This window comes from Hippocampus comes, unplaced genomic scaffold (assembly GCF_001891065.2).
Source record: "Hippocampus comes isolate QL1 unplaced genomic scaffold, H_comes_QL1_v1.1 scaffold90, whole genome shotgun sequence".
NCBI lineage: Eukaryota > Metazoa > Chordata > Actinopteri > Syngnathiformes > Syngnathidae > Hippocampus > Hippocampus comes.
In genome coordinates, this window is record NW_017804912.1 from 90,082 (window position 1) to 106,440 (window position 16,359).

The following is a 16,359-nucleotide window of genomic DNA, read 5'->3' on the forward strand; positions in this document are numbered from 1 at the left end:
AACCTCTACAAATTAGCTATAACCTTTCTCTGCACCCCAGCCTCATCCGTCCCTTGTGAAAGACTATTTTCAAAAGCAGGAGAAATCCTATCGAAAAAAAGAAACCGTTTAAAGCCAAACACTTTGGAAATGCTTGTTTTCCTGAATAAAAATGAGTGAAAGGTGTATCTTGTTCCTTGTTTATGTCAATGTCGAAAATAAAGCAACCATTCTTTCAAGTAACACGCACATTCATTCACATCACAACTCCCCGCCCTTTCGACTCCATCAAATCCATGGTATTTTAATCACTGTGTCATGACATTTATTGTCCACATGATGGCGCAATAGAACAAATGGAGCCTCATGATGCGTTGGCCCAGAACCGACCCAGTTGGATGGAAGGCCTCATTGCTTCATGAGGCTTCAGTTTCCCATCACTAGCTGAAATGCTCGCCGTTGTTTGGGGAGCCCTCAACGCGAACAAAAATAAAACATGTGTTCCACTTACCGAGAATCTGCCCTGCGCCCACATTTTGTAAACAGAAATGACAATGGACGGCTTTCAAGCAGACGTCCCTTAAAGTCGTGATATGCTTCTTCTCCATGCTAGTGTATATGTGTGTGAGCGCGTATAAAAAAAACACACGGCTGCACTACAAGGAAGTGACGTCAGGAGAAGATGGCGAACGTAAAAACAATAGCGACCCCACTGGCAAGGAGGCAAGCAGACTCGCCCTGCACCGAAAACAAGTACGAGCATGGACATCCAATTTAAATTTGAGTCGTTATTCTTAGGGGCCATTACATCAGAAAATGCTTCTAATAATGTTAAATATTTATTTCAGATCCTAAGTGCTGCTTGCAGGAAAGCTATTACAAGAAAGTGGTTAAAACCTGAAAAACCTACTGTTGAAGAATGGATCGACATAGTCTATGACATGTTCAAAATGGAGAGGATTACCTTTGCTCTGAGAATGAAACAAGACACTTTTTTGAATAGATGGGAAAGATGGATGAAGTATATCACGCCAGTACGACCATCATTTGTTTAGAGTCGACTTCTGTGCCACCCCTTACACTTACTCTCTCTGCTGTTTTATTCAAGTCTGTATGTTGACAATTCCTGTAATAGTATGCGTAACGAGTCTGAGAGGTTTACCCCACTGTTTTTTTTTGTCTTGTCTGTTTGTTGTTTTCTTGTCTGTTTTTATTTTACTATAGTTAAAAAAAATGGTCATATAGTTATACAGTACTTCTTATTGGTCCCTACACGTTACGTATTGCTTACTCAATCTTGGTTATTTTAAATTGAGATAATCTTATGTATGATCAGATATATTAAGAACTTGTATACTTTGTTCTTTCATTGACTGTATGGATGTGATTTCACAATAAAAAAAGAATTGAAAAAAAAAAAGAAAACAAGTACGAGCACGGCTGAAGGTCACGAAACAACGAAAGGACTTTTCTGTGCGTGTGGTGGTGGTGGTGGTGGAGGGGGTGGGGGGCGCTGCGGTCCAATATAACGAGCATGCGCAGTGTCTGCGGACCGCTTGGCACGCAGACCGCAATATGGCGAGAGCGCCTGAGAGCGGAGGCTGCACGGAGTTTTCGGGCTGGGAGAACGACATCCAGGGCGTGCGCATCACCGGGGAGGAGAGCTGGGAGTCCGCGGCGGTCGGCACTCCGAGCGTGGACAGCAGCGCCCGACTCTCACCCGAGCCCCAGGAGCGCACCCGGCTGAGCGACAACACCCGGCTGGCGACCCGCTACGCCGTGCGCATTTTCCGGGAGTACCTGAGCGACAAGGCGCGCAGTCCGGACTTCGAGAGCCTGGACAAGGCGGAGCTGTGCGCTCTGCTGCGCTCCTTTTACGCGGAGGCGCGCTCTAAAAGCGGCCAGTTGTACAGCAAGTCGTCGCTCGTCAGCATCCGGAGCTCGCTCAACCGCTACCTGAACGAGCCGCCCCACTGCCGCACGCTGGACCTCACCAAGGACCCGGAGCTGCGCGGGGCCAACCTCGCCTTGGCGGCGGTCATCCGGCGGTTGGAGGAGCGGGGCGCCGGGCCGGTGGTGCAGAAACAGGCGATCGCGCGCTCCGACCTGCGCCGCCTCTACGAGTCGTCCATGTTCGACGCGTCCACACCCCCGGGGCTGCTCAACAAGGTTTGGTTCGAGACCTGCATGTACTTCAGCACCAGAGGCCGCGAGAAGCAACGCGAGCTTCGCGAGGACTCCTTCGCGCTGGCCGCCGACGAGCAAGGCCGGAAGTTCGTTTACTTCCGAGCGACGCGGGGCAGCCGGAAGACGGCCGCCGACGAAGACGTCACGCTGCGGCCCCGCATGTACGAGACGCGCACCTCGCTGTGTCCGTACGCCAGCTTCGTGCGCTACCTGGCCAAGCGCAACCCGCTGTGCCGAGCTTTCTTCCAGCGGCCGCGCGACGCCTGCGGCCCGGCCGACGGCACATGGTTCGAGAACAAGGCAGTCGGGAAGAATCTTCTGGGCACGCGCATGCAAATGCTGTCGCGCGCCGCCAAGCTTTCCAGGACTTACACCAACCACTGCATCGGCGCCGTCTCCATAGCGACGCTCGACAGCATCTTGGGCGTCGCCGACACAGACTGCAGCGGGCGGTGCGCGGCAATGGAACGCGGTCACGTGGGTGCTGAGATCACGAGTTTTGCGCCTCCCCACCCCAAAAGACTGGGCGCGAAGTCAGGAGCCAGAGAAAGACATGCGCATGCGCGGTCTCCTGTCCGCGCCACCGTCACTCAGGTAGCCTGAAAGGTCACGGGACCCCTCCTGAAGTACCCCTGGGCCATTAAATCTGTGTCCAATTTGGCCTCAACAAGCATAACGCGATTCATTCCTTAAGAAATACAGTCGACCCACGCATATTCGTCGTTTTAAACCTTTGGATTCATGAATTAATTCAATTTTCCTTTCTTTAAAAATAAAAGAATAGAAAAATGACGGTCCGAATTATACATGCGGATACTCTCTATTCACGGACCAGGTCCTAAGCCCGGTCCACTGTCTTCATTATTGGAGTTCATACTGTAGTTTCCAGTTTGGTGTGTGTACTGTATCGAACTTGGAATGCTTCCCATCAAAATATTAGAAACAGTTTGACACAGTGTCGATTTTTACAATAACTTGATCTCATGAGTGTGTGTCCCTGATGTTGTGTCCTGTGGGCTTTTATTGCATTAACGCATGTAATGAGTGGCCACCAAGGCATTGGTTGCCATGGCAACCACGCCTCGCTCATTAAGTTACCCAGCATGCACAACAGTGACGCCCTCAAGCTAACTGGCGCTCAGTGGTACACACACACACACACACACACACACACACACACACACACACATTTGGCAATTGGGTCACTTCCATCAGTGTGTTATCTCGAATCCTAGAAAGCTAGCCCTCGCTAACAGGCCCACAGGTGCTGACCGAGTGTGTCATATGTCCCAGGACAGCGATGGGCAGATTTCGGCGTCCCCGCCCGGTTTGTCTGACATCCCCTCGACAGCGCAACTCAGCAAAGCCAACGCACCGGTCCACGTGGACGTGGGAGGTCACACGTACACCAGCAGCTTGGAAACCCTCACAAAGTACCCCGAGTCACGGTGAGTCATGTGCTGGAGCTTTTGCAGTGTTTTGTAGTGTTTCGTATCGTAGAGTTTTGTGGGGGGTGGGAGGGAGGTTCATTGAAGACTAAACTGTCTTTGATGCTTATGTGGCACGTTGTGTAGCTGACTCATGAGACTAAATAGGACTAATCTGTATTGTTTAAAAAATGGGTGTGCAAGAGTTGTCGTGTAGTGGTTCACAATGCTGATAGTGTGGCTGCGTCCATGACATAGAGTGGTTCACTCGGCCCACTTCTGTTGCTTCATTAGACTAGATCTTGCTGACTTTTCTGTACCTTTATGGGAGGTTCATGACAGAATGATTTGCATAGCAAACCTTTGTAGCTTCTAAATGGTTGGGAATTTTAGGTTTGTAGGGCAACGGTTCACACACTGACTGGTGTAGAAAATGACCAAAATTGAAATATGTCCCTCGTTGTTGGCGTCATGTGATGCGTTAGCAGTGTGCCAGCAGGATCGGGCGATTGTTTGACGGAAGCGAGCCGATTGTGCTCGACAGTCTGCGGCAACACTACTTCATCGACCGAGACGGCGCCATGTTCCGCTACATCCTCAACTTCCTGCGCACCTCCAAGCTCCTCCTCCCGGATGACTTCAACGTGAGTGCGCGCACCGCTGGGTTGGTCGTGTAGCGTTTCACATCGAGCTTTTCCTCTTGCCCTTGTGGCTGTGCCGGCAGGAGTACGCTCTGCTGTATGAGGAGGCCTCCTTCTTCCAGCTGGCTCCTCTGCAGGCGGAACTTCGGCGCTGGCACGGCTTGAGGGAAAGCGAGAACGCAGCGGCGCCGTGGGAGTGCGTAGCGGTTCAGGTGGCTCGAGATCCGCACGAGAGGATCACGCTGAGTGGTCGACGGACCACCCTGGGGGAGACCTTCCCTGAAGTGAGAGAGTTGGTGTGCAAATCCGGAAGCGCCAGACCGGAGAAGGACCCCGCGCATGTCTGTCGCTTTCCTCTTGAGGACGACTGCACCCTCAACTCTGTACAGGTATCAGAAATATTAAAATAATACCGTGTCTGAAGGACTTTTTGAGTAGCTGGCTTGGGAGGTTTATGGAAGATTAAATTGCCTCCGGTTTATGAGAACAGCAATGGTCGGTAGTGCAATGGTTCACATACTATAGGCAACATTGGCATAGCTGGTTTGGGTGGAAAGTTTATCAAAGACGATAAATTCTCTTTAGTATTTGTAAAGCGTTCGTGTAGTGGTTCACATAGCTGCAATGTATTTCGCTGCTGTGGGATGTTGGTAGCGTGGTCATTCGTCAGACTTTTGTAGCTGAAGACGAAAAGGTCTCCAAAATAAATGAAAGATTGGCAGCTTAGTAGTTCGCATAGTTGACCTGCGTATCTTGAGGCGGTAGGTTCATTTCAAGATTCCAAATTGTTTTTAAAATTCTTGCTTGCTTGCGGGTGCAGGTGCTGGAGCGTTTACAACTCGCTCAAGATCCGCACAAGAGGATCATGCTGAGTGGTCGGCGGACGACCCTGGGAGAGACCTTCCCTGAAGTGAGAGAGTTGGTGTGCAAATCCGGAAGCGACAGACCGGAGAAGGACCCCGCGTATGTCTGTCGCTTTCCTCTTGATGACGACTGCACCCTCAACGCTGTACAGGTATCAGAAACATTAAAATAATACCGTGTCTGCAGGACTTTTTGAGTAGCTGGCTTGGGAGTTTTATGGAAGATTAAATTGTCTACGGTTTATGAGAAGAGCAATGGTCGGTAGTGCAATGATTCACACACTATAGGCAACATTGGCATAGCTGGTTTCGGTGGAAAGTTTATCAAAGACTAAATTCTCTTTAGTATTTATAAATCGTTCATGTAGTGGTTCACATAGCTGCAATGTATTTAGCTGCTGTGGGAGGTTGGTAGCGTGGTCATTCATTTGTCAGACTTTTGTAGCTGAAGACGAAAGGTCTCCAAAATAACTGAAAGATTGGCAGTTTTGTAGTTCACATAGTTGACCTGTGTATCTTGAGGCGGTAGGTTCATTGAAAGATTCCAAATTGTTTTAAAATTCTCGCTTGCTTGCGGGTGCAGGTGCTGGAGCGTTTACAACAGAGGGGATTTCGGCTGACGGGCTCCTGCGGCAGCGCCGATGCCTCCTCATACCTCTGCCAGTACCTATTAGGTCGGGCGGGCGGGGTGGAAGACTGCGAAGAGCTGTAAAAAGTCAAGTCGCCCATCGATCGCACAGGGACAAACTGCTCCTGTTAGTACTGTAATGATGACGATGTCATGTGACAGGACATCCAGCACAAAATGTATCTGCGAAGAAAACAGTTCGTTTTTTTTTTCTAGGTATAACATGACACAAAATGCTTGTGGACATTTTTTAATGAAACTGAGTGAGAAAAACAAAGACGGCTTCAACGAAAGCTTCAACACAACATACAAAACAATGAGCACAGCATCAGAATAACAGTGGACCCCCACGTACATGTGATTCAGCATCCGCAAATTCAAATTTCTTTAGTTGGCATGAAAAAAATTGGGTTTTTTTTTTTACGTTTTTAGGTTGTTGATCAGCATTTTATTGGGTTGAAATGGGAATCTATTATACATGGATTTTTGCAATTCACGGGCTGGCTTGTCCTTATCCCCCCGCGAGTAGTGGGGTCTACTGCAACTAACAAACAAAAAAAAAGATATTTCACAACAAAGACAAACTCCTAAACTTCAACATGTATTATTGCAGACCCAACTTCGAAGTTTTCCCGGAGACGAGCCATTGTTACGGCCATGTTCTTGCTTAGGCTCAAGACTGGAAATTTGAGATATGAAAAGCAGCTTTTGGGGGAGAGCAAACAATTCCTGAAGTTGACTGAACATGAAACAAAGAAGTTCAACTTGCAAAAAAACAACAACCCTGCTATCTTAATGTTAACTTATGAGAAAAGCTATTGACATGCCAACAATTAGCATTGACAGTCACAGTATTATACATTGGCATACACAACAGAGAAATGCATGGATATATTTTAACAACTCACGGGAATATATTCTTTATCCTCTGTGAAAAACAGGTGGCAGATAGTCTATTATTATTTTTATTTATTATTTATATTTTTGTAAAGCACATTTTTATCGTGACTTTTTTTCGTCACACTTTGGCGTGCCACGGGTCCTCCTACGGGTGCCAAGCGAAGCGGCTCATAGGAGCCCAGACGCAACATAAGCCAGGAAGGCCGACCGGAGTACCTTCAGTGGTGCCTTGCGGTGTTCCGCCCTCATGCTGAGCTTCTCCAGAAGGCCGCGGAGATATTCCTGAGCGGCATGAGAAACCAGAGCCACCGCCTCTGGGCCCACTTGGGTCACCCCCAGCGGCCGTCCTGCGCACAGGATGCGGCCCAGCAAGGGGCCGGGAGACAGGAAGAGCTGATCCTGGCACGACTGCACCACAGAGCCCACCGCGCTGGTCAGGATCTGAGCGTTCTCCTCGCGCAGGTTGACGCCGGCCATGGACGCCACGTCGTTAATGTCATCATCTTCTCTGCGGGGGGGCGGGACGTGGACAGGTTAGACAACTGGTGGGCAAGGTGCTCATAATTAAATGATTAGCTAATTTAGTCCTTCTCAAAGTGTGATACGAGGACCACCAGTAGTACGTTGGCTCCATTTACCGGACACAAATGACTTACTGCTCAAGTGCAGTTCAGCTGTATTTAACTTTGAAGTTCAATACATTTGAGATGAGAGCATTTGGACACACACTTGCCGCGAAATGCATCTGAATCTTCTTACTTGTACGAGGCTGAAGTGTCCCTGAAAGCAAGTCTGGGGGCGCACGGATGATCTCGAGCAAAAGGTTGCGTCATGGAGTGCCTCCCTAGTGTAAAAAAAAAAAAAGAAAAAAAATACACTTGGATTTTGTAGACCATTCTGTGTCAGGAGCCCCTTTCACATTGCCCGTTTAAATGCTACGACAGTTTTCTCCGAGTTGTTCTCTATTGAAAGGTACCGACGTGACCAAACCCAGAAAACAGGTCAGCTGTGACTTTTACAATGCGAGCCCGAGGGCAGTTGGATGGCAATTTACGTCAACAGCAGGGGGCCATAGAAACCAAAATGGCAGCTCAGTGAGTTGAATGAAAATGGATGGCTATTGGATGGGGGCATGGTGAAAAACTCTTGCTTTGGATATTCTTGGAAATGGTCAAACTTTACCTGGCTCTATCATGGGAGGGTCAGGAATACGACTATTGCAATAAATGAAGCCAACTACGACAGAGCCATTTACACAGACCAGAAGAAAAAAACGTGGCTTTAACCAGCAGAGTAAAAGGGACAACCTGTGAAATTTCTTCCAATCTGGACCGGGGTGACTTTGGGGATAGAGTTGCCTCTGAAGTCCTTGGTGGTGAAAGTTGTGGACTGGGCCAACACGCTTGCGCCACTTGACTGTAAAACAGATCATTAGCAGGACCCGACATGACTTTGAAAGTTGTCACTCAAACAGCACAGACCACCGGATGGAGGGCTCTCGGACTTGGAGCTGGGTTCACGTTGGGCTTCTTCACAGCAGGGGGGCAGGAGGAGGAGGAAGAGCAGGAGGAGGACGACGAAGACGACGACGACGAGCAGGCCTGCTGGATGAATACCTGAGGGTCTGCGGTAAGGCGACGCACTGCGGGGAGACTTTTCTGTCAGTAGATACAAAAGTAGAAGGACTACTACTGTTAGAAATCTCCATGGCAGTGAATGAGTTAAAAAAAGAAATCTTACTGAGCAATCAATTCCATTTAATTCCTAAAAATCTAGTGTGACGGTCTCTCACTCACTTTGAGGAAGGGAACCAAGCAGGGTTGCGGTGTGGACTTGAGCTCCTGATAGAGCGCCTCAGTGAACTCCTCCGCCTCTATCCTGCCTTCCTGCGACAGCAACGTGAACGTTACGTGTCCCAACGGCCAAAACCAGCGATGGCAATATCATGAATCTCACCAGCAGACCCCTGACCAGGCCTCGCACGTTGTTGGCCATGTTGACAGACTTAGAGTCGCTGCAGGCCAGCTTCATTAGCGTCACCAGGAAGTTCTTGCACTTCTTTACACTCTCCAACGTCTCCTGGTGGCCAGAAGGACAAAAGGAAACATCCTTAACATCTCCCGACAAAGAAAAGGGGGAAAAAAAGTCAACAAACCACAGCTCATAACTTGAAAAGCTTGGAATTTTGATGACCGTATATTGCCAGATGATAAGTTTATTTTGAACCCCCCCCCCCAAAAAAAAAAACTGACTACCTTGAATACCGAGGAATCGGTGCACAGTTCAATTGTTTATCCAGTGTTTATGTACTATCCAGTGGTCTTGCGCCCCATCAATATCAAGTGTGTTTAAAAACCCTAAAAAAATGAAGTGCCATAAACAATATAAAAACAGTTTTTCAATCGGGTATTTCTATTTCACATGTTTCACTTGTTGCAGGGGTGGTCTGAAATGTAAATTCCGTGGTGCAAGGGGGTTCATTGTATGAAGAAAAATTGCCTTTTGGAGAAATTATACTAAACTACGCAAGGACCCGGCACTCGCCTGACTAAATGTGGGTGGAGGCTCTTTCTTGGTTTCCACGGTGACCGGCTGACAAGCATGCTCAGCCACCTCGCTGCGGGTCTGAACCACAGCTGGCTTGGGAGTCACGCCGATCACCTGAAGGCACACAAACACAGATGAAAGTTTTACGCAGATACCCTGACAACATTTCAAGCATTTTGTACTTATTTGATTTTCCATTATTGTTTTCCTATTTTTTGGTCATATATGTATTTTATTTTTATTTGTATTTAATGATTATATATAATATTTAATATATAATATTTTTATTCTTTGCATCTGTATTTTTGGGTAATAATGCCCCCAACACACCGAGAATTTTTCATTTTGTTGTAGTTGTTTCTAATATTTATCTGTTCAAATATTTTTGGTTCTTATTTGTCTAATATTATTTGGACCTTTATCAAACGTTTGTATTTTTTAAATATTATTTACATGCTCCTACCTTGACCACAGCCGTCTTCTGGACGGCTGGTGGCTGGAAAGTCTGAGGAGCCGTCATCCTAATCACTGTCACCTTCTCATTGCTTTGACTTGTGGCACCTGCCGTGGACACCTGATGTTGCAAAGCAGCACAGACGCCAACCGTGAGCGCATGCGAGTGCAGGCACACGGGACTTTGTCATACCTGCCGGGCCAGAATTCCGGTGGCTTGCCCGTTGCCGGTTCTCAGTGCCTGTTGAGCCTGAGCCAAAGCCTGCTGGGACATCAGCATCAGCTGACCACTGTCACTGCGGATCAGCATCATACCTGTTCATTTGAGAATACGGATGATACCTATTTATATAGTGGTGCTTGGCAATACAAGTTTAATTTGTTTACTTGACTAATGAAAATTGTATTCATTCCTTCTCGCCAGTAACGTAAGCATACAGTAATGACACTATTTAAGACAATGTAGGCTAAACAAAAACAATGTTTTGCTTCATTTCAATGGACATTGTGGTACACCTTCTAGTGTGTACCTCTAAAATCCTCCATAATAAACTAATTCCCAAAAAACGAAGTAGATAAGCTCTTCTACTTCTTCGTGCTTTGTACTCTGGTTGAAGTGGCCATTTCTACCAGACTCAGCATTTTGATAGACTGTCATTTGGGGGAAATATTTTCATGTTGCTACGACACAGAAAAGTAGTTTCAGTCAAGAGGTGAAAAATGAAATACCTGGTGGAATCTGGATGTTAGCGGGCAACTGTGTCCGAGGCGCCATGGGCACCTGTGGTCCGGTTGACCTGGGAACGGTGATCACCACTGTCCTACCCTGGACTGAGGTCGGGTTCATTGTGGTGTTGGCCTGGCTCAGAACCGCTTTGGGCCCATTGGCACTTGCCCCGCTCGGCTTGGAAACCTTGGTTACCACCATGACGGAGGGGGACGACATCTGAGGAGCAGGAACCGAGGAGGTGGAGGTGGGTTGGTAGACTGGCCCCTTGGAAACACCTGGAGAAGGAACATGGCCACACTTGGCCGCGACTTGGAGGTTCTTCACTTGAATGGTGGGCTCTCCATCTTGTACTGCCCCCATGGGGTCCTTATTCATAGCCATTATTGTTTCTAAACGGGGAAATAAATGTGACTTAATACAATTCAATTTGTAAGACAAACTTTTTCAACAATTGTGTCCCTAAATTGCGTAGCCTTGATTACTTTTAAGTGGAAAACACTTGATATTTTACGCGAGTGTGTGGTCAAGGCAGTTTTTTTCAACAAATTACATAAAAGGAACTTACCTTTATTTCGCTATGAATGCGTACTTTCTAAGCACACCGCAGCGTCAAACGACCCCTTTTCAGCTACTTAAAACCGAGCTGCTGCCGGCAGGTGTACTCAATTAATTTCCATTTACCTGGATTATTAAAGTGAAATGTGTTTCAGCTACTCGAAAGGATATAAATAGGTCTAATATTTTCAACAATGAATGGCCAACTGTGAAATAAATGTGTGCTAACAATTCCAATTTCGCCATGTCACAAGACTTTGCATGAAACGCGTTGCAAAGCCACGTGACGAATAGTAATCAACGTTCACATCTTAGACAAAATAAAGGATGATACTCATGTTATGGAAAATATAAGATGTTACAAAGATGGGCGCCGGGTGTGTTTTTAGAATAGTCGAATCGGCGGCGTCTCGTGGCGTAAATTACGTACTCTTCAGGTGACATGAACATACACCGGCCCGCCTGAAAGCTCGTACTCTTGTTCACAGTGATGCGTTCAATCAAATAGGCAAATCTGGCATGTTGAATATCTGTCCCTTTCGTTCTTCCCATATTATTAAACTCGATTAATTCTAACAGTATGTAAATTTCGCACTCCAAGGTGAACGCAGTCTTGGTGTTACCAGTGATGCGTTCTGCGCGCGCAGGAAGAACACATTTTCACGCGCGCGCGCACACACTCACACACGAAAGATTTTATATATCCAATTTATGTAATTTACATACTCTTTGGTGACTTGAACCAGACCTTCTATCTAAACACTCGCAGCGTGATGCATTCAGGAAACATAGGAACTGTTTTGTGATGAGCTTTCCTTTCATTTTAATACCGTTTCCAAAAGAAGAAACCGTCACATTAATATAATTTCCATCCGGCTTCTGCAGAGGAAAAATATAATGCCACCACCTTCTTGGGGTTGGTTCTTATTGCAGGAAGGCTGCACTGTTGCTTTTATCTTGAATTATACAATACAATTTTATCTCGCGCATTTGACAACAGCTGTAGTTGGAACAAAGCACTTTACATATAACATAAAATAATACAGCATCAAAAGAAAGTAAACACAGTGAATTGAAACACAAATTAATGACACAGACACATATACACCAGAAAGCACTGGAACAGCCAGAGAATAAGGATGTGTCGGCAGATATGTTTGGAAATGTACAAAGCAGGGGCTTGTCTAAAATTTAACGGAAGGTAAGGATATATGACTACAGATCCCTTGAAGTGGATCTGATGTTGTAGTCGTGAGGCAAAAAACACCCAATCCAAATTTTAATAACAGAATAACTGTGTATCCCTTTATAATAATATGATTCCTGTACAATAAATCAAGGACATCATAGTTGGATAAGAGTCAAGTCTTTCATGTGACATCATGATAATGATTAGGAAACAAAATGGCCACCATCACGTTGGCTTCACGTGCGTCCTGAGAGCAGCTGCAGGACCAGCTGCTCGTCCTCGGCCAGCGACAGGCCCGTGTCCAGCACTGCGTGTTCCTCCTCTTGCTGCTGCCTTGCCTTCTTCCTCTTCCTTACTGGTGCCTCATCTTCTTCGCTGCTACTGTAGCTGCGTTTAGCGGGCTCATCTTCATCCTCGTCGTCGCTGTTGTCGCGGTGTCTGTCAGGGTCCGGCAGGGTGCTGGGGTCAAACTCTTCCTCGCCGCTGTTAGCCAGATATGCCACCACCTCATCCTCGTCGTCTTCGTCGCGGTCCTCCGACTTGTCTCCGCGCTGCTTGCTGGCCTCCCTCCTGGCCGCTTTGGCCTTCAGCCTCTTTTCTCTGTGTTTGGCCTTTATTTTGCGGCTGTACTCCCGCTTGTCGAACTCCTCGTCCTCCCTCCTCAGCCGCTCCTTGGCCTTCTCCACGTTGATCCCCGACACGTCGTCCTCCTCGTCTTGCTCCTGCACTGCGTCCTGGCTGGCGGCCGAGCGCTGCACGGGAGGCCACACCTGCATAGCTTGTCCTTCCTCCGTGAAGGACACTTTGGTGTTGACTTTGAAGTTCCTTTTGAGGATCTTCTTGGCCTCTTTAAACTTGGTCACCTTTTGGGGTTTCGTCTTGCTGGAGTCATCCACCTGGGCCTGGTGCGCTTCCTCCGTATTGAAGACATCCTTTCGTTTGAGTGTGAGGAAGTCCAAGTCTCTCAGGTCGTCATCGTCGACATCCACGGGGGGTGCTTCGGCCCGATCCTCATCATCACCATCATCATCATCGTCGTCATCCTCACTGTCATCTTCAGATTCCTCCTGGCGAGGACCATCTCCTCTCAGTTGGGCTTTGAAGCTGCTCAGTTCTTCGTCTTCCTCGGGCTTCTTCTCCGCTCTCTGCGCCTCGGCTTTGTTGAGGAAGCGCACGCGCGGCGCCACCGCCAGGCCCAAGGACAGCGCATACTCGTGCAGCGGGAGCTTGAAGACGTCAAACACGCCCTTGTTCTTCATCAGGTACACTGAGCGCAGGTAGGAGACGAAGCAGCGCTGGGCCCGTTCCTTCTGCTCCTGCTCTTGAGCCAGGAAGGCCTCCAGCTTCTGCTGAACATTCTGAAGCTTCTCTGGATTCACCTGCAATCAAGCGGACAGTTAATTTAAAAAAAAAAATCACAATATCAGCATGGAATTTAAGGAAACAAAAACGGGAAGTAAACAAAGGGTTTTTGACTTTGCTGCCTAAACGGGCTGCTGAACAAATCTAAAACACAAGCAAACAAGACATTTTGCAGTTTGCCACCACAATGAATTGCAAAAGAAATTAAAACGGTCAACAGTAGTTTGCTGCCTCAACGGCCAGCAGAAGGAATCAAAATCAAAAGTAAATAAACAGGAGGTATTTCCAAGTTGTTGCCTCAATGGGATGGACAAAAAATACAAATACATTGTGAAAAAGAAATGTTCTAGTTTGCTGCCTAACGGGGCTGAGAACAAATCCAAAACAGAAAGTAAAAAGGAATCATTTTAGTTTTCTGCCTAAATGGACTGAATGACAAATCAGAACAGAAAGTAAATGCTATGTTTTGTAGTTTGCTGCTAAACAGGCTGCGGAAGAAATCCAAACAGGGTGTAAATAGTTAATTCTCTGCCTAAGCGGACTGCTGAAGAAATAAAAGACAAAGAATTTGTCGAGTGTGTGGCCTACACAGACAAACAGAAGTAAACAGGAAGACTTTTAGTTTGTTGCTTAAAAGGGCTGAAAATGGAATCGAAAGACAAAGTAAACAGATGTTTGATAGTTTTCTGCCCAAACAGACTACAAAAGATATCAAACAAAATGACACTTTCTAGATTGTTGCCTGATTGGAACCTGCATAAGGAGTCAAAACAAAGTAAACAAGTGTTATACTTGGCTGCATAAATGGGCAGCAGAAGAAATAAAAGCCATGTTCAAGTGTGATGCCTAAACGAAATCATAATAGATGACAAGATCCCGGAGAACCCACCTGGATCTTGTTGACGGGCACCTTCTTCTCCTGCAGCTGGGCAATCATGCCCGTCTCCTCGGAGGGCAGCAGCAGGAGCAGAGCCTCGCCGCCCTCCTTGTACCTGGCGGTGCGGCCCACCCTGTGGATGTAGGTGTCTGCGTCCTCGGGACAGTCATACTGCAGCACCCAGTTGACGGCCGGGAAGTCCAGTCCCCTCGCGGCGATGTCTGTTGCGAAGAGGACGGCATTCTTCTTCCGCAGGAAGTCGTCGTAGACCTCCACACGCTTCATCTGCTGCTGCTTGCCGTGCAGCGCCAGCACGGGGATGCCCGGCCGGAGGCGGCAGAAGATGCGGAACAAGTACTGCACCTCCTTGCAGCAAGCAAAGAACACCATGATCTTCTTCTTCAGGTGACTTCGGATGAAGGAGAAGAGCATGTTGACTTTGTCGTGGAGCTCGCACACCACGTAGCTCTGCTCCAGCGTGGCCGGCGTGCTGAACTTGGCCTTCTCGTGCACCCAAACGTACTCGGGCTCCTTGAGGCTGAGGCGCGCCAGGTCTTTGACCGACTTGGTCTGCGTGGCGGAAAAGAGTAGCGTCTGGCGGCCGGCGGGGAGGTTCTCCACGATGGCGTTGAGCGTGTCGGCAAAGCCCATGTCCAGGATGCGGTCGGCTTCGTCCAGCACCAACATGCGCAGGTCGGACGCGTGGAAGGCCGCCGTCTCGTCCATGTGCTGCAGCAGCCGGCCCGGTGTGCAGATGACGATGTTGGTGCGGTGGATCTTCTCCGACTCGCCCTTCAGCTCCTTGCCACCGATGATGAGCCCAGCTGAGAAGTCGTGGTTCTTGCCCACTTTGCGGAGCACCTCGAAGGTCTGATAGGCCAGCTCCCTGGTGGGTGAGATGATGAGGGCGCCCAGGCCGTCCACGGAGCTCCACTGCTGGCGGTACAGACACTCCAGCACCGGGATGAGGAAGGCTAAAGTCTTTCCAGATCCGGTCTTGGCAGCGCCCAGCACGTCCTTCCCCTGCAGCGCGAAGCCGATCGTCTGCTTCTGGATCTCCGTGGGCTGCCTGTACTGACACTCCTGGAGGGCTAAAAGAGTTTTCTTGGAAATTGGGAAGTCGGAAAACTTGATGACTTCCTTGCTGTCGATATCGCCGTACTTGCTCACCAGCCGGGCGATGTTCTCTCGCTCGACCTGCCACTCCGGCTTCTTCTTTTGGCTACGTTCACGCTTGACGCGAGCTTTCTTCAAATTGTATTTCTTTTTCCATTTTTCAAAGTCTTTTATTGGATCCGACGTGTCTGCCATGTTATCTCTTGTTATTGAGTCAAAACAAAAAAATCAGCTGCCACTCCGGCTTCTTCTTTTGGCTACGTTCACGCTTGACGCGAGCTTTCTTCAAATTGTATTTCTTTTTCCATTTTTCAAAGTCTTTTATTGGATCCGACGTGTCTGCCATGTTATCTCTTGTTATTGAGTCAAAACAAAAAAATCAGCAGAAGAGATTAGGGAAAACACGCCTCGGTGGACCGACTCGAGTGTAAGCGTGGGGCAAACGTCGTGTTGTGATTGCGTCATCACCAGCCGCCATCGTAGTCTTCTTCTTTTTGTGTTTGCAAACTATGAGAAAGCATTAGCGCCACCCAATAATCTCTCAGTTGACTCGTTTTCTTGCTATCTAAATTGCTCGTCTTCGTACAAAGTAATTCAAACAAACATAAAATCTTAAATCATAATTGATTAGCTACTTTATTTTACACTTCATAGTCATCTATTAATTGATTCTTAATTGATTTTATTCTGTAGTTCCCATTTCCCCATACAGGTAATGGTTTTTTTTCATTCGGTTTTATTTTATTATTTTATTTCCTCAGTTTCTGAGGAGATTGTTCCCTGTAAATTTTAATATCAATATACAATGAATAACTGTTTTCACCACCATAACTATTCTACATAATAAAATAATGCATTTTTTAAATTCAGGAATCTAATAGTCAAATTTACTACGGAGCTTTTTG

The 16,359-nt window shown here is 47.5% G+C and overlaps 4 protein-coding genes across 5 annotated transcripts in view; 1 reads left to right on the forward strand and 3 right to left on the reverse strand.

The window, feature by feature from the left end:
- lrrc41 (leucine rich repeat containing 41) overlaps nt 1-1,991 on the reverse strand; it is a 13,112-nt gene extending 11,121 nt beyond the window's left edge. Inside the window, exon 1 of one of the 2 annotated variants that reach the window (XM_019885802.1) lies at nt 1,936-1,991. Coding sequence is in view for 1 of the 2 variants with exons in the window: in XM_019885796.1 (XP_019741355.1) it covers nt 491-587 (97 nt within the window). In the remaining variant the exon portion in view is untranslated. Of the gene's footprint in view, nt 1-490; nt 667-1,935 lie in introns of those variants that run through there. The other variant, XM_019885796.1, reaches the window with a different exon arrangement.
- Nucleotides 1,427-6,521, forward strand: LOC109525330 (uncharacterized). Its single transcript, XM_019885769.1, has 5 exons — nt 1,427-2,760; nt 3,460-3,614; nt 4,093-4,237; nt 4,318-4,623; nt 5,681-6,521. Exons 1-5 carry the CDS (start codon nt 1,555-1,557, stop codon nt 5,807-5,809), a joined length of 1,941 nt encoding a protein of 646 aa, XP_019741328.1. The 5' UTR covers nt 1,427-1,554; the 3' UTR covers nt 5,810-6,521.
- Nucleotides 6,522-6,768: 247 nt separating this feature from the next.
- LOC109524483 (transcription initiation factor TFIID subunit 4B-like) lies at nt 6,769-11,334 on the reverse strand. Its single transcript, XM_019884421.1, has 11 exons — nt 10,921-11,334; nt 10,355-10,744; nt 9,819-9,940; nt 9,636-9,746; nt 9,170-9,286; nt 8,582-8,704; nt 8,422-8,511; nt 8,107-8,283; nt 7,912-8,041; nt 7,385-7,469; nt 6,769-7,133 (listed from the first exon to the last, which is right to left on the reverse strand). Exons 2-11 carry the CDS (start codon nt 10,734-10,736, stop codon nt 6,794-6,796), a joined length of 1,677 nt encoding a protein of 558 aa, XP_019739980.1. The 5' UTR covers nt 10,737-10,744; nt 10,921-11,334; the 3' UTR covers nt 6,769-6,793.
- A 379-nt stretch (nt 11,335-11,713) lies between these two features.
- ddx10 (DEAD (Asp-Glu-Ala-Asp) box polypeptide 10) lies at nt 11,714-15,684 on the reverse strand. Its single transcript, XM_019885972.1, has 2 exons — nt 14,351-15,684; nt 11,714-13,478 (listed from the first exon to the last, which is right to left on the reverse strand). The coding sequence occupies exons 1-2, from the start codon at nt 15,647-15,649 to the stop codon at nt 12,336-12,338; spliced, it is 2,442 nt and encodes an 813-aa protein (XP_019741531.1). The 5' UTR covers nt 15,650-15,684; the 3' UTR covers nt 11,714-12,335.
- Nucleotides 15,685-16,359: the final 675 nt, after the last annotated feature.

What these genes read in the sequence shown, in the direction of transcription:
- LOC109525330 (XM_019885769.1), top strand. Translation starts at nt 1,555, where the DNA reads ATGGCGAGAGCGCCTGAGAGCGGAGGCTGCACGGAGTTTTCGGGCTGG. An exon ending in ACAAAGTACCCCGAGTCACG is followed by an intron (nt 3,615 to 4,092) that starts GTGAGTCATGTG and finishes GTGTGCCAGCAG; the next exon opens with GATCGGGCGATTGTTTGACG. An exon ending in GCACCCTCAACTCTGTACAG is followed by an intron (nt 4,624 to 5,680) that starts GTATCAGAAATA and finishes TTGCGGGTGCAG; the next exon opens with GTGCTGGAGCGTTTACAACA.
- LOC109524483 (XM_019884421.1), bottom strand. Translation starts at nt 10,736, where the DNA reads ATGGCTATGAATAAGGACCCCATGGGGGCAGTACAAGATGGAGAGCCC. An exon ending in TAACATCCAGATTCCACCAG is followed by an intron (nt 9,941 to 10,354) that starts GTATTTCATTTT and finishes TCAAATGAACAG; the next exon opens with GTATGATGCTGATCCGCAGT. An exon ending in AGAAGACGGCTGTGGTCAAG is followed by an intron (nt 9,287 to 9,635) that starts GTAGGAGCATGT and finishes GTGTGCCTTCAG; the next exon opens with GTGATCGGCGTGACTCCCAA.
- ddx10 (XM_019885972.1), bottom strand. Translation starts at nt 15,649, where the DNA reads ATGGCAGACACGTCGGATCCAATAAAAGACTTTGAAAAATGGAAAAAG. An exon ending in TGCCCGTCAACAAGATCCAG is followed by an intron (nt 13,479 to 14,350) that starts GTGGGTTCTCCG and finishes GCTTGATTGCAG; the next exon opens with GTGAATCCAGAGAAGCTTCA.